This window comes from Acomys minous (assembly GCF_964271855.1).
Source record: "Acomys minous genome assembly, chromosome: 15".
Classification (NCBI taxonomy): Eukaryota; Metazoa; Chordata; class Mammalia; order Rodentia; family Muridae; genus Acomys; species Acomys minous.
The window spans coordinates 74,470,247-74,496,013 of NC_140497.1; the positions used below are offsets into that span (position 1 = coordinate 74,470,247).

At 46.7% G+C, this 25,767-nt stretch overlaps 2 protein-coding genes across 13 annotated transcripts in view; one reads left to right on the forward strand and one right to left on the reverse strand.

The window, feature by feature from the left end:
• Window positions 1-2,446: 2,446 nt before the first annotated feature.
• The window catches only part of CCDC158 (coiled-coil domain containing 158), a 71,187-nt gene continuing 47,866 nt past the window's right edge, over window positions 2,447-25,767 (reverse strand). For 4 of the 12 annotated variants that reach the window (XM_084759916.1, XM_084759915.1, XM_084759917.1 and 1 more), the window contains 4 exons: window positions 23,901-23,968; window positions 19,703-19,858; window positions 17,496-17,595; window positions 15,785-16,030 (listed from right to left, as the gene is read on the reverse strand). In XM_084759916.1, the coding sequence (XP_084616042.1) occupies window positions 15,910-16,030; window positions 17,496-17,595; window positions 19,703-19,858; window positions 23,901-23,968 (445 nt within the window). In that variant the 3' untranslated portion in view covers window positions 15,785-15,909. Of the gene's footprint in view, window positions 2,566-15,783; window positions 16,031-17,495; window positions 17,604-19,702; window positions 19,859-23,900; window positions 23,969-25,767 lie in introns of those variants that run through there. The other 8 variants (XM_084759909.1, XM_084759911.1, XM_084759918.1 and 5 more) reach the window with 5 other exon arrangements.
• STBD1 (starch binding domain 1) lies at window positions 10,418-13,911 on the forward strand. The gene is made up of 2 exons (XM_084759547.1): window positions 10,418-10,692; window positions 12,277-13,911. The coding sequence occupies exons 1-2, from the start codon at window positions 10,464-10,466 to the stop codon at window positions 13,065-13,067; spliced, it is 1,020 nt and encodes a 339-aa protein (XP_084615673.1). The 5' UTR covers window positions 10,418-10,463; the 3' UTR covers window positions 13,068-13,911.

Genomic DNA, 25,767 nt, shown 5'->3' on the forward strand with positions numbered 1-25,767 from the left:
ACAGCTCAGTCCTGGGCTAAGGAACAATTTTTCCAGGGATTGTTAAGGGGTTGTTAATTCCTCCTGATGGGACCCTTTACACTCAGACTTGCATATCCAGGGTACAAGAGAAACAGCGGGTGTCAGTTCAGTGTAGATAACCATTGCGCAGTGTCTGTGAGGCACTGGTCCCAGTGTTCTGTGGTATCTGCTGGTACCCAAGTCTCTCACACAAGATGATAAAGTGCCTGCGTGTGACCTACATATGTCCCACCTTGCACTTGGAGTCATGGCTGTGTTATGTTCAATACCTAGCAAAATGTAAATTAAGAAATTATTGTAACACTGTGCTGTTTAGGGAGTAACAAGAAGTATTCAGTAAGGATGAAATTGTTTGAATATTTTCAACTCTGTTTATGAGGAAGCAGAACACACAGGTATGGGGTAGACACCGGCACTGCACTTCAAAAACATTGTCTCCCAAGTGGGGTAGGTCTGAACTGCAATGTCTATGTGCACCATAGGGTCAGCCAATCGCTTTCTCACTTTTGCTATAAAAATAGTTTCTGTACTTTGCATCATAGCTTGTGCCTATAGTGCCAGCACTCCAAAAGCAGAGGCAGAGGAGTGCCAGGTTTAAGCCATGTGGACTAAAGATTGAGACCTTGTTCTGTTCTAAATTACCAAATAATAATGATGACAAAGATGATGACAATGATGGCAGTGATGATGGTGGTGGTGGTGGTGATGACGATGATGATGGTGATGGATCAAAAAGGTCTCTCGATGAGAACCAGCACTGAGTGGAAAACCACAGCAGTGAATAAGCATTCAGTAAATCTATAAATGTTGGTGTGGGTGGATATCTGTGAAGCAAGGTCAGCAAATCTAAACCCAGAATAACTTTCTGGGGGTTGGGGAGGGAAAGGATAACTTATTGCTCTTCCGGAAGGCGCTCCAGTCTGCAACCATCATGACCCCTTCTAGCATCCTTCCCACTGTACAGGTCACATTTCCCAAACCCACTCATGGTTGCACTCATCAAATACCTTCACCTGCATGGAAGCCCACAAGGGCACCAACAGGAGAGTGGGCCTCCTGCAAGGCAGTGGATGAGGCATTCCGGTCCTATCACGGGTGGGCTTGGGGGAACTAGTCCTCAGAGTTGGGCATGCATGTGATGAGCTGCAGGCGGTGCTGGTTGAATATGCTGCCCCTGGAGAGAGTGTGTGTGTCTTTCCAGAGATACAGTGTTCCTGGCTTGGCTGTAGTCAGGCCCAGGGCGTTTTCAGGTTCCTATGATTGGTTTCCATTGGTAGACAACTAAGAGTTTCTATTGCTGTGCTAAAACACCATGGTCAAGGTAACTTGGGGAAGGAAAGAGCTTACTTCAGTTTTCACTCAGGTTGCACTCCAGCACTGAAGGAAGTTGGAGCAGGAACTCTAGCAGGACAGGAACCCTGAGGCAGGAACTGAAGTAGAGGCCTTAGGAGAATGCCACACATAGCTTACTCCCCATGGCAGGCTCAGCCTATTTTCCTTTAGCGCCCAGGACCACAGCCAAGGGGTGGCACCTCCCACATCAATCGTCAACCAAGAAAAATGCACCACAGGCTGGTCCACAGGCCCATATGGTGGGGGCATTTTCTCAACTGAAGGCACCTCTTCTTCAATGACTCTAGCTTGTGGCAGGCTGACACAAAATCCGCCAGTACACAGATAAACATTCAACAGAAGCGACCACCAAATCAGCAGCAGTGAGGGGAAGTCCAAGTACCTGGGCACACAGATGGTCCGTGCTCAGGAGTCATCGGGCGATACGGCAGTGTCTGTGGAGATAGGTGGCTGAAATATAGAGGATAAATCAAATTTAAAAGTGTGTGTGTGTGTGTGTATGTGTGTACACAGGTGTCTTCAGAGGCCAGGGGAGGGTGTTGGACCCTTGGAGCTGGACTCAGGTCATCGTGAGCTCCACAATACGGGTGCTAGGAAGCAGACACAGGCGCTCTGCGGGAGCAGTGCATCTTCTAACCCCTGGGCCATGGAGCCAGATTTTTACTGCATAGCGAATACTTTCTGCAGAGTGGAGCCTTTTGATGCTGTCACAAAGAAAGAACGTCTCTCACCCTCTAGATCATTCTGAAAGAGTCCTGTATCCCTGCGCCCCCCCCCCCCATATTCCCCAAACACCCCTGTCACGAGCCTTGCCCTCATGGTCTCCTTCCAAGTCTTACTGAACTAAAGTGCTTGTTTGTTTGGGCTGTCACAACTGAAGAGCACAGATGGGGACATTATTTTAGAACTACAAGTTTATTCAGCTCATAAATGGATTGAACACGTTACAGATTTCTCACACAAAGCACCAAAACTTGGTCAATTTGAACACATTAAAAATAAGCTCCGAGTCACCAATAGTGCCCCGGCATTATATTAAGGGACAAAATTAAGCACTTTCTCTTGGTGTCATTTAGCCATGACGAACTCAGATGTGAATTCTCTGTGTGCCCTGTCTTCCATCTTCTCTGCCCATAATGTGAGTCCAAATCTGTTGCTTCTCAGTCTGTCTCGGTGTCTGTCTGGGTCTGTCTGTAATAGAGGACTTTGCTCTGTTTATTGGACAGCATGGAAAATATGGAAGGAATGAGGGACCCTTTACTGAGTCTTTAATGGGGTTTTACAGGAGATTACGTCACTTCCACAACTGCCCCCTAAGTGGCCAGGTAACAGACAGTGCTACAAACTCCGTTGTTTATCAAGTAATATCTGAATGTTGTCTTCAAGATTTCCGCTGGGTATTGATTTTATAAGATTGCTTTCAACCTGCATTTTTGCTGTTTTCAGGAAATGATACACATGCAAACACACATGCATTGCTCTGGGTGAGGGGCATGGATGAATACATAGGATAGCATGTGTGCATCAGCTTTGTCAGGAAAAACTGATTCCATGGGAAATCCAGGGCAAGTAAGGTTGGTTGTTATGCCATTCTCTTAAAGGCAGATTAAACAGGCTGAGGACACAGAAGGATGGCAGCCTAAGTCTTCTGTGACCTCAAGGTGCCCTTAACTCTGGATGATAGGCTCAGCACAAGTCCCAGTCTTAGAAGCTAAGAGTTTTTTTTTTTTTTTAAGATTTATTTACTATGTATACAGTGTTCTGCCTGCATGTACACCTACACACCAGAAGAGGACACAAGATCTCATTATAGATGGTTGTGAGCCTCCATGTAGTTGCTGGGAATTGAACTCAGGACCTTTGGAAGAGCAGCCAGTGCTCTTAAGCTCTAAGGTATCTCTCCAGCCCAAGAGATAGTTGTATCATAATCCATTGGCACAGCTCATGGTCTGCAGGCTGAGAGTTCAAGATCCCATGGCCGTATCTCACGAAGTCCTTCTCAATAGTGAGAACTTTGCAGAATCCCAAGATGGCATAGCTCAGGCCTGTTTTCTAATAAATCCATGGAACCGTTGGATTAGGGCCCCAGTTTCATGACCTCATTCAACACTCAAATGTCCCGCCTCTGAATTCTAGTCTGGTTCTGTTTCTATCTTCTTAAAACCTCACCACGGAACTTCAATTTAAAAATACAGTTTTATCGGGAACATCCAAGTCATAGAAGGGCAAAATGCTTACAATTCTAGAAAATTCCTGTCCTGCTTTTCGGTGCCACCCTTGAATTGGGCTGTAATGTGCAGCAGCTAACATCAGATTGTGTTGGCTTTTCAGTCAGTTGGACTTAGAGAGTATCCCATGAGGGGAGAAGAGTAGGCTGTGGAAGGCATCGTAGTGTGGTAGGAAGAGCACACTGTGCAATTGCTTGTGTCTTCTGTCTCTGCTCAAGCCCAGTCCTGACTAGAACTCTTCCCGGAGTCCTTGATGTAATTAAAGGTGATGACGTAATTAAAGGTGGAACTTTGCAGCTCAGGGCCTGGCACTTAGGAAACTGAATGAGCTGGCACTTACCAGCTAAATGCTCAGAGACGAATTGCTTGTCCTGTCTCCTCTAGTCATCTCATCTCTAATAGGAGTGCTTATAATAACTGCGGTTCCACCTCCAGTGATGTGGCAAGGATTAGGGAAACATTACAAGTGCTTAAAACAGACCCTGGCACATCACTCACACGTACCAAAGGTTAGCTGACATCCAGGCTTGGTGGATCAGATCACCCCTGGGTAATGGGGGCCACCTGTCACATGGCTACCAACTGTCTCAGGATCCGCCTGCCATGTTTAACTACTGCCTAGCAAGAAGCCAAGAGAACAGTTTTATGCCACCGGATTTGTGGCTCAGCTGCGGAACACCGAGTGCCCGAGCTAGGATCTTTTCCGGACTTGTTGAAGTTCTATTAAGAGCCCTGCCTGCTGCAGAAGCTTCAAGCACGCCGGCTCCATGGGCTCAGAGGGCTTGGATGCCTTCTTGAGTGACATGCTGGGCTCAGACTTGGCTCCTTCTCAGACTCCTGAGGTAATAAGCTGAGGCAGCATATCTAAACTTGGCCTCCTCACCACTTCACAGCCTTTTGGGCTAAGAGCTGGTGTAAATCTGGCCTCCAAAATCCAAGTGGAAAAAGCAAGCAGCACACCATCATACAGTATTCCCAGCATGCAGGTGAAGCCGATATAAATAACCTGAGACCAAAGAGAATAATATACCAGGGGGATCGTGAAAAGGTGGTGGGGAGCCACCAGACTAAGATGTGAGTCCGATTCCCGGAAGAATGAAGGCTGAAGTAAGGAAACCTTCGAGCCCAGCTTAAAGACAGACGTTCTGGCAGCTCAGCACGGAGACCATCGTCAGGAGGGGCCTCACATCATCCTGTCTCACTCTTTCTGCCACACTTAGGCCTTGCCTATGAGGAGCCTACAGTTGGGCAGCATGGTCTTAGCACGACATAGCACGACAGCGGATGCTCTTTCAAGAAGCATCTGGCTCAAAGAACTAGTTAGTCTTGCTGTGGCATCTGAGTGGCGTAGTCCCATGGGATGAGAGTTGAGGACACTTCAAACCATCTGCATCTTCCTGTATGTTCCCACACCACCACTGGGGACTCGGCCTTTCTCAGACAATGCTCTATCTTCACATAACGTGCTCTGGAGAAGCTGTAAATTCAAGTTGCACTGTGGGTACTTGGGACAGAATCCAGGCCTCACAGTGTTAAGCCCACACTGTTCACTGAGCCGTGGTCTTAGTCCTGGAACCCTGATTCATAGCTGGTCAGTTACAGACACAGGTGACGCTATCCCAGGCTTGTGAATAGTATCCAACATGGCGAATGGGTACAGTCTTGGGGACCAGGCCCCTCATCTGTGGAACTGATAATGTCTCCAGGGAGATCCTGTCAGAGTTGAGCTGAATTTGAGGAAGCACAGCTGGTTTCGCTGAAGAATACCTTGCTTGGTGGATATGAGGGAAGTCCCACATATCTGATCACAGAGGTTGTCTGTGTTGTTTATGGTATAAGCACAAAAGAAAAGAAGCGACATCCTCTTTCCCAATGCACAGGGCAAGCAGGATGGGTTTGTGGTTCAGTGTTCAGGCACTTACCTTGCATACACAAGGCCTTGGGTCTATGGCCCAACACTGCAGAAGAGCAAGAGACAGCCCCAAGCCTTCTGGACATTCGCCTGCATTAATTTTGATAGTCTCTCCTGTTTACTACTCCTGATATTGATCCAGCATTGTGAGGAGCTTCCTGTGTGGGACTCTGGACACCTTGTGGCACACTCACAGCGTTTTCTAAGTCTCTGATACATTTCATAGAGTCCCTTTCTCCTCTGTGTGTAGCCAGGTGGCCTGCAGGTGATGCATGCTGATAAGAGATGGGTGTCAGGGTGCATGTGCTGTTCATTTCACGTGAGGTTTCTGACTGCAACGGCTAACTTTCCCAGGAGCCACACTTTATCTTCTCACTAATATTTTCTTTGGGGGATAGAAACCAACAGGACCTTTGAACTTGCTTTTTTCTGAGTACCAGTAAGTTTTGAGCATCTCTTTTATTTGTTCCTTTGGCCTATGGGTGCATGCTGTCTGCTCAGCCCGGAAGTGAAAAAAAAGAGTGTCCTCGTGTTCTTTTCTTGTCAATGTGTGAGAGTTTCTTGGATATTAGGATATTAATCATTTGTCCTGTGGACAACACAGCTCTCTGCCCTTGCCTGTGGTGATCTGGTAACTTTTGTCTAAGCGTCCTCCATTGCACATAATTATATCAAAATAGCCTCCTGGGTTAGAGACTCTCACGGTGTCAGTGTCTTGGGTTTCCTTCCCTTAGCCTCGCACTTCTGCCATTTTCACGTAGGGGTCATGAGACCCACAGTTCAACGCAGCATGGCCAGCCCAGCTTTGCGTTTTCCTCTCTTTGGTGAGCTGGCTAGTTTCCCCAGTACAGACAGATGCTCCATTTCTGGAGGTTTCATCATTACGGAGCAGCTCAGCCTGGAGTCCATCCAGGGGTCAGGATGAGTCAGAGGTTTGCAAACAGTCGCAGTTAGAAAACGTTTCTATGAAACCTGAGGCTGAGAGGCTCCGACGTGACTGATCTGCCGAGAGGGTTTGCCTGTGGCAAATGTCATGTGGAGACACAGGCGCAGAGTTTGACAGAAATGCACAGGTGCTGTGGTACATCCCCCCAGAGAGCTAGGGCTTGGAGAGAGAGAGGGGGTGGGGTGGGGTGGAGAATGAGAAGGCAACAGCTCCGTCTTCAATTGGGCATCAAGCTGGACTATTCCCAGAAGGCAACTCTGATGTCACGCATCCAATTCCACATACTCACTTCAAAAATGTACGTCTTGAAAGGTGAACGGACGTGCTTTAACCGCCAATCAGGATTTGGTGTAGCTAGCGCAGTTCAGAACCTGGGTCCTGGGGTCAAATCCTAGTCTGGCCAGCCACCCCCTGGATGACCTTGAGCAGGTCACGCCTCTGAAGGAGATAATTCTGATGAAGCATTTAGCCAGGGGCCAGTATCAATTACATCAATTAGGCACCAATAAAAAGCAACAATAAAAGCCTGTATTAGATGCTAGACTTGGCATTCTGTGGAACACTAAGAATGAGATGCTCTGACCCTCAAGGGATTTGTGAGTTAAAGGAGGAGGAGGAGGAGGAAGAGGAGGAAGAGGAGGAGGAAGAGGAGGAGGAAGAGGAGGAAGAGACAAGTTACAAAAATAAGTGTATCATAAGAGAAAGCCTTATGCTTTGCTCTAAGAAAGCTCATATGCTCAGAATTCAAATAAGAGAATGGCATATCAATTTGAGGAGTTCTGAGTGGAATTCTGAGCCAAGGAGAGCAACACCAAGATTTAGGAAAGATTTCGAGTAGGGTTGAGTTGGCGAGTGCAGATGGAGGTACACCAATGCCGTCCGAATAGGGTACAGACACTGAGGTTGACAACACAGAGGTCAGTGGAAAGACACTGCTTACCCCCTTCTCTCCAAAACCGCTCTCCAGATGGCGAGAACTGGTAAGTAGGGAGACGCTTTGCAAACCAAGCAGTTCTCCAACTCATGAGCATCAGTCAGCATCCTCCAACTTAACTCAGTTCTGGTAGCCTCTACCTGAAGCCGGTACTGAACTCATAAGTTAAGAGGGCTCAACTTAAGACTCCCCCATTTCAGAGGTCAACCCCAAGTCCATGCATTTCCTGCTTCTGGTTGACTGTTATGAATTGGGGGGCTTCTTCCTTGGGTTTTATGATTTACTAGAATGGCTCCCAGAACTCAAGGAGACACTGGTTTATGATGGAAGGCCCCGTGCTGCGGTTTGGGTAGTCTTTGTCTCTCAAGGTCACCATCAACTCTCTAGTTAAAGACATGAAGTGTAGTTGACAGCGAGCACACTGAGCTCAATGTGAGCTGTGCTTGCGAAGCATGTGGCCGTCTGTGTAAACTGGGAAAACCACTGTGGCTGAGAGGGCCAGGCCTGGGGACAGGTTTTTGCTGTGAGATGCAGAGCCATTGGAGAGTCTCCCACAAAGGCTTGATCTGATTGCAGTGGGATCCCCGCGTTTGAAGATAGGCATCCTGTAGGGGCTTGCCACTCAGTTTGGCTTGTAGTAATGGCTGCATCTTAGTGAGCTGGCTTGGGCATGCTTTTCAGGCAAATCCCCTTTCTCTTCTAATTAGACTTTTATATATTACCTGCCTATCTCTCCTTATTTTATCTATCTTTTGTCTATCTCTCTCTATCTACCTACCCATCTATCTTCATTTTTAGATCTTAAATTCTTAATTTTTTAAAATTAGGGTCTTTTTTTTGTTTTTTTTTGGGGGGGGCACAGGGTTTCTCTGTGTAGCCTTGGCTGTTCTGGACTCACTTTGTAGACCAGACTGGCCTTGAACTCACAGCGATCTGCCTGCCTCTGCCTTTCAAGTGCTGGGATTAAAGGCGTGCACCACCATGCCCAGCTAAAATTAGTTTTAAATATATTTTGATCATATTCTTTTCTCTCTCTCAACTCATCCCAGGTCCTCCCAACCTCATGTGCTCCCTCCTCCCCTTTCTCAAAAAAAAAAAAAAAAAAGAAAAAGAAAAGAAAAGAAAGAAAAGAGAAAAAAACCTACCAAAAGCAAAACCCGAAATAAAAAACACAAAAAAGAAAGAAAATTAATAAGACAAAAGAGTATCAAAACAAATCAAAAAGTGCACAATCTTCCCCTCCCCACCCCCTTCCCAAACAAAGCACGGAGTCTGTGTTAACCAGCTACTCCTGGGGTGTGGCCAACATTCCCAGTGTCAATCCACTGGGAATAACTGATTTTTCCTTCCCAACAGGTATGGATTGCAACTTCGTGGTTGTGGGTGGGACTTCGTGCTCACTTCCTCCTCTCAGTGCCGGCTTTTCTCTGGTTTGAAGTGTGCAGGTGCTGCATGCTGTCACAGTCTCTGAGAGCGCAAGACACTGTTTCCTTGGACTCATCTACCATCCCTGGCTCTTAGAATATGTCTATCTCCTCTTCCACTTAGATCTCTGAGCCTTGAAAGAGGGCTTTAATAAAGCCGTCTATCCCATTTAGGGCTGAGTACTCCAAAGTGTCTCTTTCTCTCCGAGCGGTCCGGTTCAGGGTCTCTGTGTTAACTACCATCTACTGCGAGAAGAAACTTCTCTGATCAGGGTATAGCAGTATTCCATTCTAATATTAAATAATTTAATAATGAAACACAGGTCATTTTGTTACTCTGTTCTCTACCTAACTACTTCCTCTCTTAGGAGTTGCAGCGTGCACCAAGATAGGAGCAGCCCACCAGGAAGTCCCTGTCAGGAGATGCTGTGTGAACTCAGCAAGGAGCCTTGTGTTGTGAGCTAACCTCCCTCCCAGAGGGAGCCACGCTAGCAGTAACTAACTCCAAGGCACATGCTTTCCAGCTGTGGCCTCAGCAGCGGGATATGGGAGTGTGTGTTTAAAGAAAAGAAATAAAAGAGCCCTAAACCAAGCATGGTGGCGCATGACTTTAATCCCAGCACTCGGGAGGCAGAGGCAGGCAGATCTCTGCGAGTTCGAGGCCAGCCTGGTCTACAAAGTGAGTCCAGAGCAGCCAAGGCTACACAGAGAAACCCTGTCTACAAAAACAAACAAACAAAAAAGAAATTAAAAGCCCTGGCTCCTTAACCACACATCGGCACAGCAGATTGGTCAAACTCTTCCTTCATAGGACTTCGACTGCGTGAGGATTCATTTAAGTTCATGCACAAAACACTTTCAATATATGATGCTTTGATAAAGGGTCGCTGCTTTATTAACATTTACTTGTAGGGGCTCCATCCCTGAGCAACAGCCAGTGCAGCTGCGTGGGTGTACACAAGCAGCAATATGAGATTGGAGGAGAGCGCCAAGTCGATGCTTGCCCGTGACCCGCAACCTGGGACGCTGAAGCCTAAGTATCTCGAGTTTGAGGCCAGCCTGAGATACATATAGAGTTCTAGGCTAGTCTGGATCCTTCTTTTTGAAAAAGGAGGGTGCAGGAGGTTCGAGGAGGGTTGGTTGAAGTGGGGGGCCTTTATGTAGATGGTTCCGTAGAGGTTGGGGAAGGCTAAGTGCAGCGGGGCGGGAGCGAAGCTTCCACTGGTTCTCTGAGCCTTGTCCCCTCCCCCCAACCCTCCCTCGCCCGGACCCTCATCTTCTCTAAGCCTGTCTGTGCTAACAATCCTGGGAGAGCCCTGGGCTCTGGGCCCTCTACCGCCTCGGAGCTCCAGGCGTGCCCCGAGCCTGGCTCGGTGCGATGCGCAAGCCTGCTCTTCTGGTGTAGGGTCGAGTGGAGCAGGACAACTGGGTAGACCCGCCAGGAGCAGCGAGGGGCTAGGGCAAGAGCTAGGCTGAGGGGCGGGGCGGGGGCGGGGCCGGGAAAGTTCGCGGCGGCCGGGGAGGGGGAGGGCTGGGCTGGGCTGGCCGCCTTGGAACCGTAAATGGCTGGGGCGGGCGGGGTGGGTGTGGCCGTGGGTGAGCAGAGCCCAGGTCCGAGGTCGTCGTCTGCTGCAGCCTCTCAGCTATGGGCGCCGTCTGGTCAGCTCTGCTGGTCGGCGGGGGTCTGGCGGGAGCTCTTATCCTGTGGCTGCTGCGGGGCGACCCTGGGGCCCCGGGGAAAGACGGGGGTGCGGAGCTGCAGAAGGACGCGCCTTCAGGGGAGGCTGAGGCTCCGGGAGGCGGTCCGGGTGGTGGTGGTGGCAGTGGCAGCCTGAGCTCGGAACCTTCCAAGCTGCAGCTGGTCTCCAAACCAGGTATTCCTCCTCCCTGGGGCTCGGGCAGACAAGGCAGGTGTTTTGAAGTTCATCTGGGAAGGGGAAATGACAGCCACTTGGAGCTGTTCAGGTGGGTCCTGGTGAACCAGCTTCCCTGACCCCGGACTGAACCCTCCTCAGGCCCCATGGCGTTCCGGGGCTGTACTGTCCTGGCGAAGCCACTCGGGTCCTCCAGAGGCCGCGCCCAGCTCCTGCGTCTCCAGCCGGCGCGGGCTCCTCCGCCTGGCCGTGCTTGGCGCAGTGCAGGAGGCTGGCTTGGGGGGAATCTCACAACTCTCTTCAATCTCTGATGGAGCTGGGAGGGACATCCTTCTGAGTCTCAGACCCTGACATCCCACACTCCTCCTTAGATCTGAACTTGGGGCTGGCGAGCCTAGAGCTCTCACTTCCTACGATCTGGACAGTTCTTTCAGAAAAGTAAATTTCAGCTTAGACTTGGGTCGTGAAGGCCACTGCAACTGAGGCTGTGCGCAGCCTGTGCGCCCGCTTACAATATCCCAGGGTGCTGGCCTACCAGGGAACCCAACCCTGATGAGAATTGTCATCAAAGTTTAAATCTACATTTTAGAGACCCTGTCACAGGCAACCACTGCTCACTTCACTGGCACAAATCCTAAATTCCCGCGCCCTTCTTTGCCAGCTGCCGCTGCCTAGCAGAACTTATTTTTAGTGGTGGTCATTTGTACCTACGTGAAAATCTTTCCCACAGCTGGGTTTTGATAAACGGTTCATCTGTTTTCTCCTGAAAATTGAGAGTTCAGAGTAATATTTGTTGACTTCTCACTTTGAAACTCATTCTTAAAAAGAGGCAAAATGAAGCAAGAGTTTTCTCCTCCCCCCCCCCCCCAACCCGGTGCTTATTTATAGTTTTAGGGAGTTTGTGCCTGTAGGAGAGCTGTTTAGGTAGCCAGGAAAGAAACCAAGTCTTTAGAGGACTTGATTGCGGACTTTAAGGAACAGGGTTTTTTATGTGTGTATGTACAGTGAGTAGGGGTTGGGGGAGCCTCATGTGTGTTTGAAGAGATTCCCTTGCCCTCAAGCCGCGCCCCTCTCAACTCTCTTCAGGCGTATCCTTGGTATTTCTCACACTGACTGTTCTGCGCCTCAGCCCTTGCCTTTTAGCTGGAGCTGGGCCCTCTCCTACACTCACTTCCAGAGAGTTCGGGTGTACTCTCGGCTGCAGGGCAGCCATGCAGTTCTTTGTTCCACAAAAGCCTAAAAGCCTATGTGGTGCTTAACTCCTGCCCCAACTCTCGGACAGCATTTTTTTTTTTAATGTCAGGAGCCAAATGACTTAACTTTGGATACTTGCCAACATGGTCGGGACTGTGGGAGACTTTGCAGCTTGTCACTTCATTCTCTCTCACGTTGTGCACTGCGACTCTGGGCATGCTTTTGATTGTTGGCTCTGCACATATGCTCTTAGACCAGTGCTGGGAGTGTGCAAACAGGGACCTGATTTTTACAGGGACTTGAACTGCAGAGAGATCTGAAGACAGCAGCAATTGCTTTCCCCAGTTTTCCTTTGTGAAGCACCTAACATTCCTACACTTCCTTCCGTAGAGCATCTTCAAGAAAGCAACGGGCAATTGATTTCTGAAACCAAAGCTCTTGGTAACCTGCAGGAAGCACAGGCGGTGCAGAAGGTCGGAGCAAACTGGGGCAATGCCAGAGAGCGTGTTCCCGATGGGAAGGTTCCAGATACACACTCCAAGGCTAACTCTGAGGTGTCAAGAAATCAGGACCCAGAATGGAGACTCCTCAAAGGACAAGCAGCAGCTGTTAAAGCAGCTGGGCATGCGGCTGAGAAGCTGCCCTCCAGCAGCCTGCTCAGGGACAGACCTAACACAGCCAGCCTGGCACAGCCCTGCAGCCCGGATCCGGCAGGCCATGAGGGCTGGGAAGTGGTGTCTAGGCACTCATCGTGGGGGGATGGTGGTTTGGGTGGCAGTCTTGAGGCTTCTGGGTCAAGCCTAAGTCAGGGGACGGACAGTGGCAGAAGCACTGTTGTGGGAGGAAGGGGCTGGGCAGCAGAGGGGAGGGCGCTGTCTCTGGAGCCTCAGCAGGTCAGCGTCCAGTTCCAGGTGCACTACGTCACAAGCACGGATGTGCAGTTCATTGCGGTGACTGGGGACCACGAGAGCCTTGGGGGATGGAACGCATACGTGCCACTCCACTACTGCAAGGACGGGCTGTGGTCTCACTCTGTCTTCCTGCCCGCAGACACAGTGGTGGAGTGGAAGTTTGTACTGGTAGAGAACAAGGAAGTTACTCGCTGGGAAGAATGTAGCAATAGACGCCTACAGACTGGCCAGGAGGATCAAGTGGTCCATGGGTGGTGGGGCATCCACTGACTCGGTTTGCAGAGCATCCTCCGAGAGGCTGCAGCAGAGTGTGGAAGAGGCTCAGGCTGTAAGTTTAAAGTAAGGGTGGCGTGATTCCAATTGTAGCCAGAGAGTTCTTTCAGATTTGCTAGTGTGGCTTTTGTCCAAAATGTAGGAAGCTGTATGCATGCAGAGAATGCTTCCTGTGAGCTGGGGCTTTCCCCCTGCTGCATTGACTGGTTTGTGCAGACACACCATTACTTGAGAGACTGGCCATTCCTGGGTGGCTGATTTGGGTAAGCCTGAGGCATGGACTATAGGCAAGGTGAAACTAACAGTACAAGTACAAGGTAGAGAGAGCCCTTAGGAGCTCTTAGAGTAGGGAGACTATAGTAAACGTCACTAAATACAGCTGAAGCAACACTGTTTACATTTAACATTAACACCGTATGGAACCGTGACCAGTAAGGATCTGAGTGAGACTTAAGGGCTCCCCATTAATTTCTGTCCCCTTTTCACTGCTGAGGATAGGTGGGACGCTAGCCGGTATGTCTTTGTCTTGATGGCTCATGCAGGAAGGAGAGCATGTGGGGCTGGGCTGAGAGGCCTGGGAGTTACAGGTCTGAGTCTGGCTCCAGCAAAGGGGCATCCGTCCTTTACCCACAGCAGCCTGGTCAGATCACTTCTGTTCACTGTCCCACCCCATTCCTACCAGGCCTCAACCTGGCTGCCCTAAAGAAGTTTTTCCATCTGTTGCCAGTGAGCGGAAATCTACATAGGACCATGATACAGAAGAAAAGCTTTGCTCTGAGAAAAAAATACTAAGCTTTAAGTTATAACTGAATAATAAATCCTGAATTTTCATATCTTTATTAAATGCCTGAATTATTTGTTTCACTGTAACTAGATATAAAAATAACTGTATATTTTATATATAGAGAAAAACAAATATCAAAATGATAGCAGATGACATATGGTGAGTGCTTTTCCTTGGAGAAAGTTAAAAAAAATTTTTTTTGGGAGAAAGTTGTATCTTTTTAAAACTTTGCTTAGAAAAGTTTTTGAGGCATGGTTTTTTGTTTGTTTATTTTTTGTTTGTAGCCCAGGCTTACTCCAAAATCACTATGTAGCCAAGGATGCCCTTGAAACTGAACCCCCTGCCCCTACTTCTCAAGTGCTGTGATTATAGGCCTCTTTGCAGTGCCAGGCAAGCACACGCAACTGAGCTGTGTCCTAGCTTTGTGGTTCTGAGGTAGCTCAAATTGGCCTGGAACTTGCTATATAGCTTAAGGATGACCTTTAACCTTTAATTTTCCTACTTCTACCTTCTAAGTGCTCAGATAAAATGAGTTTTTATGTGTTCCAACAGTCGTAGTACAACAGTACAACATCTATTGACAAAACGGTGTTAATACTGGCCAGGATGGCCTCTGCTGACAAGAGCACAGCTGCAGTTGGAGGCCGCGTTACAGAGGGCCTGGCATGCTGTTTGCAAGCTTTGGGCCCACAGCACTTTGAGATGAAATTCACACCTTGTGCTTACATATCTCAGAAAGAGGTCTACTGGCCATTATGTCACAATGCTCAAGCATCCCTATGAAGTAAACCAATTTAAATAAGTGTCTAGAATTCTATTTATAGTTACTCAATGAAATAAAAGCTAATCTTTTACTAAAGCCCGTTGATTTAAGAAACAGTACATATACATATGTATAATATGTATATATAAATCTATTATTTATAGTTAAACACACATCTGTTTTAACCGTCATTTGAAGTTGGGCGTGTTAGTGATAGCTTTGTTATTGAGAGCAGCGCGAAGTTCCCCTGAGAAAGCATGGACAGCCTCCTCGCCACTCACGGCCTGCTGGGTCACGGCCCCTGCTGGCTGCTGGAGCAGGTCGTCCATGTAAGAAGGCAGCAGCACCACACAGCTTTCTTGCCCCTGTATCAGTCAGCAGCTCCCCTCTGTTTAGTCTCCTAAGACAACCCCTTCTGCCCTGTGATGTCACCACCCTAAGGGTCCAACCACCCTCTGCATCCAGCCTGTGGGAGGGAAATAACTTAAGAAAAACCACAAAGTATGACAACTTTGACCTGACTGCTGGAGGTGAGAGACTTGAGATTGCACATGGCCTCCAGCTAGGCAGCCGTGTCTCCATGACAACTGTGTACTAGGGAATGGAAGAAAACATTTTCTGGGCAAGTTCACTCCTGCCACATTATCTCTAATGGTTAGGCACAAGTGAAACACTTAAGTGTCTGTTGTCCTTGTCTCATTAGATTTGGTTTGCATACAAATATTCCTGATTTATTAAAATTTAATTAAGGTAGACTGTATTAATCCAATGTAGACGTTATCTACTCATTTGTTAAAGAGTAACAAAGTATTTTCTTTCTTTAGTTTTATGCAAGAGGAGAGATTCTAAAAGTTTTGATTGGGGGCACCAAAGTTTTGTTGGTTACTGATATTGACAGAACAAACAATGATTCAAGGTCGCCACAAGGCTGGTGTTTGTCCAGCATGCTGGAGTTTGTCCTTCTGTTCTTGGCACTGAACCCCTTAACACTATATGAACATGTTTCCCCCCCAGAACTCTGAATTTGTTTAAGCTGAAAAAAAGTACTCTATAATCTCAAAGACAGTGAAATAATTTAAAACAATTATATCAATGATAGAATTAGCATAAATTAATATATTGTAATTTATGAATACTTTCAAAACTAGCTGGTAGTGTTTGATGTTTTACTGTAAGAGCATTCGAGAAGTTTATTTCAAAATAGAGTTTACAGGACAGGGTATCTTTTATTAAATATCACATAAAAAGAAAAAAGTCCACAGGGCACTAATTAGTTAAAAGTAACACCACAATTAATCAGGCATCAGCCCTCTATAAAGAGCAGGCAAGCAATGCATCATTTTAGTAACATTTTTTCCTGGTCTTTCACTTTCTGAATCCTCTTTTCTTGATTTCTGATCATTGAAGACATTGCTAAAAATATCAATAAAACAAAGTTAGATTGTAAAGTCAAGTGAGGTTATAAATCCCTTCACACACTGAGCCCAGAGGTGCCTAAGACGTCATTCAATGCAGTACTTTCATAAAGGCTGCCGTGGTGAATAAACGAAACAGCCTCCGATTAGCAGCATGAGTGAGATAAAAAGAGCATAATTTAGCGCCTTGAGAGGGTAGCAGAGGAAAGCCTCCCTTCCTGCAATCTCCAGGGTCAGTCAGTACTGAAAGCAGTTAGAGAGGACTGCTCTGTGCGCATGCGTGCGTGCACACAATGGTTTTGGCTTTTGGTTTTGCTGGGAACTCAACCCATAGTCTTGTACATGCTAGGCAATGTCCTAGCACCAAGCTGCATCTACAGACCTCTACTTTAAATTTTGATAAATTCTGCCAAAGCCCTCTAAAACCATCCAGAACTTCAAGCGCCATCCCCCCAGGCACTGCATCTAGTCCAAGGCACTGTCTTACTAAACAGATGCCACATGTCTTCCAACTAGATGACAATAGGATGGCATAATATAGATCAAAAATATACATCAAAGAGTGGGTATAAGAGGAGCCAAAAAACAAAACAAAACAAAAAAACAACCCCCAAAACAAAAACCAACTCACAACAATACAGATAGTACCAACTGTGTCTTATGGGTTAAAAAACAAAGACACAAAGGTGGGTGGGGAGGGCAGGGAGGGGGGTCTGGTAGGGAAGGGTAAGTATGATCACAATAAACTGTATGAAATTCTCAAACTAATTAAAAAAGATTCGATAAGCTAAAAGCAAAATGCTTTCTTACTGCTTAGGGCCAGCTGGGGCTAACACACTTACTTGAGACTTTCTTTCCCACAATGTGAGGTAACCTCCGGGAGTTGAAAGGATATGTATGGGCTTTGGTGTCAGGGATCGCAGGGCTCAAGTCATGGCTCTACTGTTCACTATGGGACACAGGACTGACTGTGGTGTCTTATGTTTTTATTTTCTTATGACAATAACAACAGCGCCCACACTCCCCTGTGGCTGTGAAGGGCAGTGCTGAGTCCAGGGGCTGCACATGGGTGCAAGTTGCCTAATGAACGCCAGCACAGCCTATTATAAGCATGCTTACATTTACTCTATCCGTGCGTGTTGCTAGAGAACCACTTCCTGGACGTGGGTGCATGTGTGTACGCGTGCGCGTATCTTTTTGTGCGTTTCCTCCTGTACTGGGGACCCTGTCACTGGGCTAACCCCAGCCGCGGGGACCCTGTCACTGAGCTAACCCCGGCTGCCCGGACCCTGTCACTGGGCTAACCCCGGCCACGGGGACCCTGTCACTGAGCTAACCCCAGCCGCGGGGACCCTGTCACTGGGCTAACCCCAGCCGCGGGGACCCTGTCACTGAGCTAACCCCAGCCACGGGGACCCTGTCACTGAGCTAACCCCGGCCGCGGGGCCCTCTGCGCTGTGTACCTTGGTTCTTCAGCTGCAAATCTTCTACAAGGGATTGCAAGCTTTCCAGTCTGTTCTGCAGTTTTCGGCATGTTTTTCCTGTTGTTTCTGGTGACGGAGACTGTGGATCTATTAGAAAATTGCTTAGATGTGATATTAAAAGTCTATTCATTATTTCTTTTATAAATTTTCACATTACATGTTAAACAATGTTTCTTATGAAAACTTTAAAACAGTTTTAAAATGAAAAAGTTTCCCATTTAAATGCAGCAGCACTAGTTTATTTGAGTTTTTTTCAAGTCAATTTGACTTACTATTATTCAACATCATATTAAAACATGGACTCATGAGAAGACATTAGTGACGCGCTGTATGAGTCAGCTCTACATCAAGCCCGAGGAGTCCCTAACTGGGGGGTGGGGGAGAAGGATCTAATTCAGATACTGGCACATGCTTCACTGTGAAACTGTCACCTGAGGTCTGATGGTCTACATGGTGGGAAATTGTATGGATGCTGACACAGAACGGTGACCCTATGATGTGACGAAGGCCTGCTGTCTCTAGTAAGTTGTCAATTTCTGAAAATACTTGGTTAGCAAATGGAAGAGTTGAATTTTAATCTCAATCTTGACTAGATGAATAATTTTGAAAGCACTTTTGCTGACTTGATTTTTTTTTTATCTCCAAATACCCTTTTTGTTGTAATTATAGCATTAAAGATAATTGTCTGAAAGTTTTTCAATTCAAAAGGATGAAAGACAATAGCTTAGGGATATCTGAACAGAAATAATCCTGAAAATGGAGGAAATGTTGTATTACTGTGTGATGTTACAGGCAATGCCCCCTCCTCTAGCAATCACTCTTGGCAGGTCAGCTAGCTGATTCTTTACACTTACTTGTGGTTTGTTTGCTTTCTTTGAGACAGGGTATCACTACACAGCCAGGGACAGGCGATGAAGTCATAGGAGGCTATCAGTTGCTAGCTATGGACGGACTCTGTAGTCACCGACAAGGTGTCATTCTGCAGCAATGGTCAGGGTATCACTATGTAGCCATGGACAGGGTGTCACTATGTAGCCATGGACAGGGTGTCACTATGTAGCCATGGACAGGGTGTCACTCTGCAGCCATGGACAGGGTATCACTATGTAGCCATGGACAGGGTATCACTATGTAGCCATGGACAGGGTGTCACTATGTAGCCATGGACAGGGTGTCACTCTGCAGCCATGGACAGGGTATCACTATGTAGCCATGGGCAGCTTGGAGTTTACTATGGAGACCAGGCCTCGGACTTCAGAGAGCTCTTTTCTGTGTCTCCTGAATGATGAGACAACACAAAGAGCTTAGATACAAAAGATAGAGGGTATAATGCACAAAATAGTAAACAATAAAATGTACTCAAATGTGATTAGGTTCTGATTTTTGTACTTTTTAAGGATCCGGACTAAGATGTTTTGCCAATGACAGAACACCTTGTGTGGCTAATGCCTTATCAATGGGGATGATGCCACAGAATGCCAGGCTGGTTTTAGTCACTGCTGTATAGAAGGAAAAACATTTCAAGTCCAATTCACAATATATGTAACTCACATATTCTAAGGCACTTACTACAAACCATATTGGTTTTTAAATTTATTTTTATAAACAAAAACGGAACTTAATTTTTTTGATGATTTTTAACTAGACACCTACAGTTTCAAAGGCGCTGGCTGAAAGAAAGCCATGTTTTAACTAAATAAGAGTGGAAAGTCTCGGGGGGCTGGAGAGATGGCTCAGAGGTTAAGAGCACTGGCTGCTCTTCAAAAGGTCCTGAGTTCAATTCCCAGCAACCACAAGGTGGTTTACAACCATCTATAATGAGATCTGGTGCCCTCTTCTGACCTACAGGCAGAATATTGTATACATAATAAATAAATCTTAAAAAAAAAAAAAGAGTGGAAAGTCTCAGCACTTAGATACAAAGTATTATTAAGAAAAAAAGCAAAACAAAACAGAAAAAAGGTTCACTGTTCATGCCAGACAAGAGTAGAGATCTATTTCTATATAGTATTCACACTTTTATTATACTAAGGCATGAGTATGTATACATAATAGCTGTTTAATTTAAACAGCACATCACTTACAGAACCAACTGCAGGCTGCACCTAAGAGGAGCGTGCAGAATCCCACAAGCCCCTGGTGTAAGAGATCACTCAGCACCATCAACACCATCAGCTCACTCTTACCTTTTGCAGAATCGGGCGAATGGAGGGGCTTGCTGGACCGATACTGTGGTGTGGAGCCTATTGACTCCTCGGCAGAACTGGTCAGGCGGGAGTGAACTGGAGACTTCTTAGGAGAATTGAATGAACGAGAAGTTGAAATTTTCACAGATGGACTTGCTAAAATTGTAAGTACAAAGTAAAAAGAGAATTAGTTTTAAAAAAAAGTGTACTGCTCTTATAAAAAAAGTCATACCTTTCACAAGTAAATGCTAGCAATGACAGGAGTGCCCTCAGGTGATGGCTTAGATGGAGAGACATCTAGAAAACTGGTAGAGCACATTCCTAGATTGTTTATGAGGGGGTTTCCAGAGACAAGTGGCATTTACATAAGCAAGGTGGATTGGGGGAGACCCACCTTATATGTGGGTAGCACTGTCAACAGGCTAAGTCCAGCCTGGAACAAGAAGTGGTACAGGAGCTCGTCCGTGGCCACTAGCTTACTTCTTCCAGGAGGGACTTAATTTTGATACTGCCATCACCTGGGGACATCAGTTGTAAGGTGCGGCCACACCCGATAATGGCAGCGACTGTTACCACTTGGTGGCAACCGTTAACGCTCCCGCGCAAGTGCAGACATAAGCCCTCTCAATGCACCCCTCCCGAACAGGGGTATGCAAATGAAGCACTCCAACACAGCCCTCCCGACTGCGGGCATGCTAATGGGACATGCTAATGAGGCATGCTAATGAGGCATGCTAATGAGGCATCCAAATGTAACCAATGAGACTTTGACACGCCACGTGCAGACAGTATTTAAACGGCGTGCTCGCAGGCATTTGGGGTCTTTCGCTTCAGCTTCAAGGGCGCTTCCAATAAAGCGCGATTGAGAAGGATCCTGGTGTCTGCGTCGTTCCTGCCGGCGGGAGGGCGTGACAATCAGTGCCCAGCATGGACAGTCACCGTGAGTATAAACTCAACAGTGACTCTCAGCAAGCCTCCAGCTTCAGCCGCCCACTGCGGCAGCCTGGTTCCCCCCCCCACCCCCCCACCCCCCCGCCGCTGAAACTTCAAGATCCTTAGCTAAGCACCAGTTCTCCAGTTCTCCCCTGCTAGTTTGCAGATGGCCTTTGTAGGACAGCCACCCTGACCATGTACGGCAGTCTATAGTTACAGAATGTACGGCAGTCTATAGTTACAGACACATCCTGTGGTTTTGTTCCTCTGGACAGGCCTGGCTTAGGGTGAGAACGTGGAGAGCGCTGAGATGCAGAGGCCTCGCTTCACATCAAGTCCACTGCCGATTTGATCAAACTGCCTTGGGTCTATCAAATGCTCTTAGCTAGCTACAACAACAACAACTAAATAAGTTTTGTCTAAAAGAAGGCAATCTCACTCTGTAACATTTCTCACAAAGTATCACATAAGAAAAACCGAGTATATAAGGAGAAAAGATGACATGGTAGAAAGCCAAGAGACAAAGTCCAAATAGTGGAGACTGATACACAGGGGACCAGACAATGAGCAGTCAGGCAGAGACTTCCATAGATTCAAACTCGAGATGTGCTCTACTCAGAGAGGGAAAACGGACATGTGGCTAAGAACTGTTAAAACAAACAAGCAAACAAAAGGCAAAAATATCACAGCTACCAGACAGGAGGGGAAAGGCATACTGCATTTAAACAGGCATCAGTTAATGTTACAGCTGACTTCTTAGTAGATACAGAGAAACCTTAAGTGGGGGAAGTTACCCACATTACAAGTGTGGTGAACGGGCTGGAGAGATGGCTCAGAGATTAAGAGCCCTGGCTGCTCTTCTAGAGGTCCTGAGTTCAATTCCCAGCAACCACATGGTGGCTCACAGCCATCTGTAATGAGATCTGGTGCCCTCTTGTAGTGTGCAGGTGCACATGCAGGCAGAGCACTATATACATAGATAATAAATAAATAAGTAAATCTTTTTTTTTAAAGTGTGGTAAAAGAAAACCTAACCTGGAATTCTATACTCAATAGTCCCTCAAAACGAGAAAAAAATACATAGTTTCAGGAACTGAGAAAATTTATCACCCTCAAATATACATTGAAAGCATTAAGTAAAATTATGCTAGTTGGAAAGTTAAGTATCGAAATACCAGCATATCAAAGTGGATATTAATTGAACAGAAAAATACAGTAGCCTGTCCTAAGCCAGGCATGGTGGCACATACCTTTAATCTGAGTGCTCAGGAGGCAGAAACAAGTGGATCGTGGTGATTTAAGGCCAGTCTGGTCTACATAGCGAGTTCTAGGACAGCCAGGGCTATATCAAGAATCCCTGTCTCGAAAAACAAAAACAAAGAAATAAACAAAACCCTATCCTGTTGGTTTTTGTCAGCTTGACACAAGCTAGAATCATCTGGGAGGAAGGAGCCACAGCTGAGAAAATGCCTCCATCAGCTTTACCTGTGGGCTAGCCTGTGGTGCATTTTCTTGATTGACGATTGATGTGGGAGGGCCCAGCTCACTGTGTGTGATGTCAGCCCTCATGTTGGGTTGTATAAGAAAGCAGGGTGAACAAACCGTGAGGATAAAGCCAGTGAGCTGGTGAGCATAAACCCATGGTCTTGGCTTCAGCTCCTGCCTCCAGGTTCCTGCCTGACTTCCTCTGATGATGGACTGTATTGCAGAACTGTAAGCCAAAGAAATCCTTTCTTCTCCAAGTTGCTTTCAGTAACCACACTTTATCAGAGAAATAGAAAGCTAAGACATAGCAACTATGATTATATTTATAATGGGTCTGCAGAGCACCACCTGTGTGAAAGCTGGAAGGATGCCGAATGCGGTTAGAATCTTCTACGGTGTGCAGAATCTCATTTACAGTAACCTAGTAAGGCAAGAGTATCACTCTCCTGTCCTGACTAATCATTAAAACAATAATGACAATGAGTTGGAGACCATAGGTCAGTTGGTAAAATCTTTGTTATGCTGACAAGAGTGCCTGAGTTGGGTGGCATAAGCTTGAAATGCCAGCACTGGTGCTGCAGATAAAGACGACTGCCTGGGGGCCACTGGCTGCCGGCCGGCCTAATGTGTAAGCTCCAGGCAACGAAAAGCTCTGTCTCAGAAAGCAAGACGACGGCATCCTGGGAGTGATTCTCAAGGCTGACCTCAGATCTCAACACACATACACACGTGTGCACCTGCACACACACAAATGTGCACCTGCACACACATACACATAAGAGCACGGACTGCATTGGTTTTAGCTTATACACATGAAGTGCTTCTCACTTTATATTTAATTTTCCCTATTTACATTAGTACTGGCTGGACTTATAACCATGTCTTTATTGAATAACTGTCATTTTTATTCTTTCCCAACTACTTTTCTCTTCTGCAAGTTGAACTATATTAACTGTTTCTAACATACTCTCCATGATTTTTCTTCCTAGTTAAATTTGCTTTCAGTAATTTGTTCTCTGGATATGATGTAAGTCATTCTCTGTAACATTTTTGTTTTTCTTTCCCATTTTGAGTCTTTTGCGACTTTTTAGCAGAGTCTGCTCTTTCAGTCTCTCTGACTCTTCCTCTCAGAAGCTGTTTTTATGGAAATCACTTTGTAATTCACTAGAAGTGGTGTGGAGAGCCACTATTTTCCCGTTTTATATATGTGGTTGTAAGCCTAGCCTTCAACGGCTGAGCCATCTCTCCAGCCCATGATTCCCCCTTTTTATTCTAGCCAGTCAACAAGCATTTATTCAGTGCCTGCTTAGTGTCAGGAAGGCTCTAAATGCCCAGGGTGTATCAAGAAACCAAAGACTGGGGAGCTTTATTTCCCAGGCTGTGGCATACAGTAACAGTAGAAACTAGTAAGTTACATGGGACGTTAGAGGATGCTGTGTACCGTGTGTGCCATGAGCAGAAGAGGTACGGGGACTGGGCAGGGTGGGACAGTTGGCATTTCTTAATGGTGTGAGGGAATGGTTGCCAGGAAAGTGCCATTTGAACACAGCTTCAGAGAGGATGAGGTTGTTGGCAGTGTTGGTGGCACTGCAGGTGCCAGAGCCCCACCAGGGAGACATCTATCAGGTTCACAAGCAGTTCAAAGTGGGTAAAACAGAGTGACTGAACAGAGGTTGGAGGAAGTGAAGGCAGAGTTAGTGGGGGCTTAAGCCTGCAGCACTGACTTTGGCTTTGTCGCCTGGGGAGTGAGGTACCTCTGCAGACCTCACTGAGAGCTCACCTGCGGACGTGAACGTGAAGCAGCGAGACGGGTCCTCCAGGTCTCCTGTGTGCACTGTGACTGGCTCTCTGGGAACAAGAACAGTGTGCAGATTAATCTTGACCTTCCACCTAAGAGTACCAAGGCGCACAGCGGGGCGGCCATGTGTGATGTTCCCGGAGATGGTTAGATCACACACAGGCTCTGGCTGAAAGATGCTGGGAGAGGAGGAGGGAGGCGCCTAGTGATGGGAAGTAAGTCACCCACCAGGCTCATCTTCAAGGATCCCTTCCAGTATTCTCCCCACTTTCTACTTTCCTCTCTGCCACATACACCTCCTCCTGCCATGAAGTTCAAGCACAGCCTGAACCACCATATGCTAAAATAAACACTTTCCTACTTCACGGTGTTTCTTTCAGGTATAAGAGTCTGAGAAGCTAATGTAAATGCTAATGCAAACACTCCTTTCTAAAGCACAGTACTAAGATATATGGCCAATGTAAACCAATACAGGCAAATGTGAGGGCCTGAAATATAAACTCAAGATGCCCCATCAGATCTGTGAGCTCTAGAGGTCCTGAAAAATACCTGTAGTGAGAAACCCAAGATCACATTATAGTTTTGCATTCAGCACTCAAGATGACCCTTTCCCCCTTTTGAGACAGGGTCTCTAGCTCAGGTTGGTCTACAGCTCCCTGTGTAGCTGAGGATGACCTTGAAGTTCTGACCCTCCTGCCTGAACCTGCTGGGATTATAGGTGTCCACCATGAGGTTCATGAGGGGCTCTGTGCGTGCCAGGCAAGCACTGTGTCAACAGCTGAGTGACATTCCCCAGCCTGCTCACTAAAACTGTATCAATAGAAGCTCGGTTAGGAAATTAATTTTGTATAATAACAGTTATAAATACAAATCATTTTCTCATGCATCTTATAGGTTGCAATGTTAATCACTCATTTTAAAATGAAACTAGCTGAGTGTGGTAAGTGAAGGCAGGGGGGTCAGGCTAGCCAGGGCTACATGCCAAACAAGTGACCAGAAAAAGGCCAAAGAGAGTTAACAAGAACTCAGCATTAATAATACAAGGTTACAGAACTCTAAGATGTGGCCAGATCAGTAGGTGAAAACAGGCCTGGCCATTCCTGGGTCAGTCCTGATACGTAAAGTCTTAGTGCTCAGGGTGACTGAGCTTACAACAATTGTCACTGTGACAACGGATGTTATCAAACAGACGACTGATGAAGATAAGCATTGGAGGTTACTTTATCACTTTCATAGTAATTTTGAGTTAGAGAACAAAAGTGGTAAGGGATAGTAAGACTGTAACTACCCCAAAGAAAAATGGTATGAGGGCCGGCCAGATGGCTCACCAGGGAGAGGTGCCTTGACGATCTGAGCTCAGTCCCTGAGCATACAGTGCAGGGAGAGAGCTGGCTCCCACAGATTGTTCTCTGACCTCCACACATGTGCCCTGGCACACGCATGTACACACTACACACACACACACACACACACACACACACACACACACACACACACTAAATGTGAAGGTTTTTAGAGGGAAAATGATATGACTTGTTATACATGTTATAAATCTCAGACTCTGAAAAGCATACAGTGAACTTCCTGGAAAGCTGTACTGACAGTTGGTTATCACAATACATTTTATGTAAATGCAGATTAAGGATCTAGCTGTCTTTGGCTATGCTGGCAATTCAATTGTAAAACAAATATCTTTTCAGTGATTTTATTGAGTGATTGATTGATTGATTCTATTTTTTGGTTTTTTGAGACAGGATTTCTCTATGTAGCCTTGGCTGTCCTGGACTCACTTTGTAGACCAGGCTGGCCTTGAACTCTGCTGCTGCCTCCCAAGTGCTAGGATTAAAGG

What these genes read in the sequence shown, in the direction of transcription:
- STBD1 (XM_084759547.1), top strand. Translation starts at nt 10,464, where the DNA reads ATGGGCGCCGTCTGGTCAGCTCTGCTGGTCGGCGGGGGTCTGGCGGGA. An exon ending in GCAGCTGGTCTCCAAACCAG is followed by an intron (nt 10,693 to 12,276) that starts GTATTCCTCCTC and finishes TTCCTTCCGTAG; the next exon opens with AGCATCTTCAAGAAAGCAAC.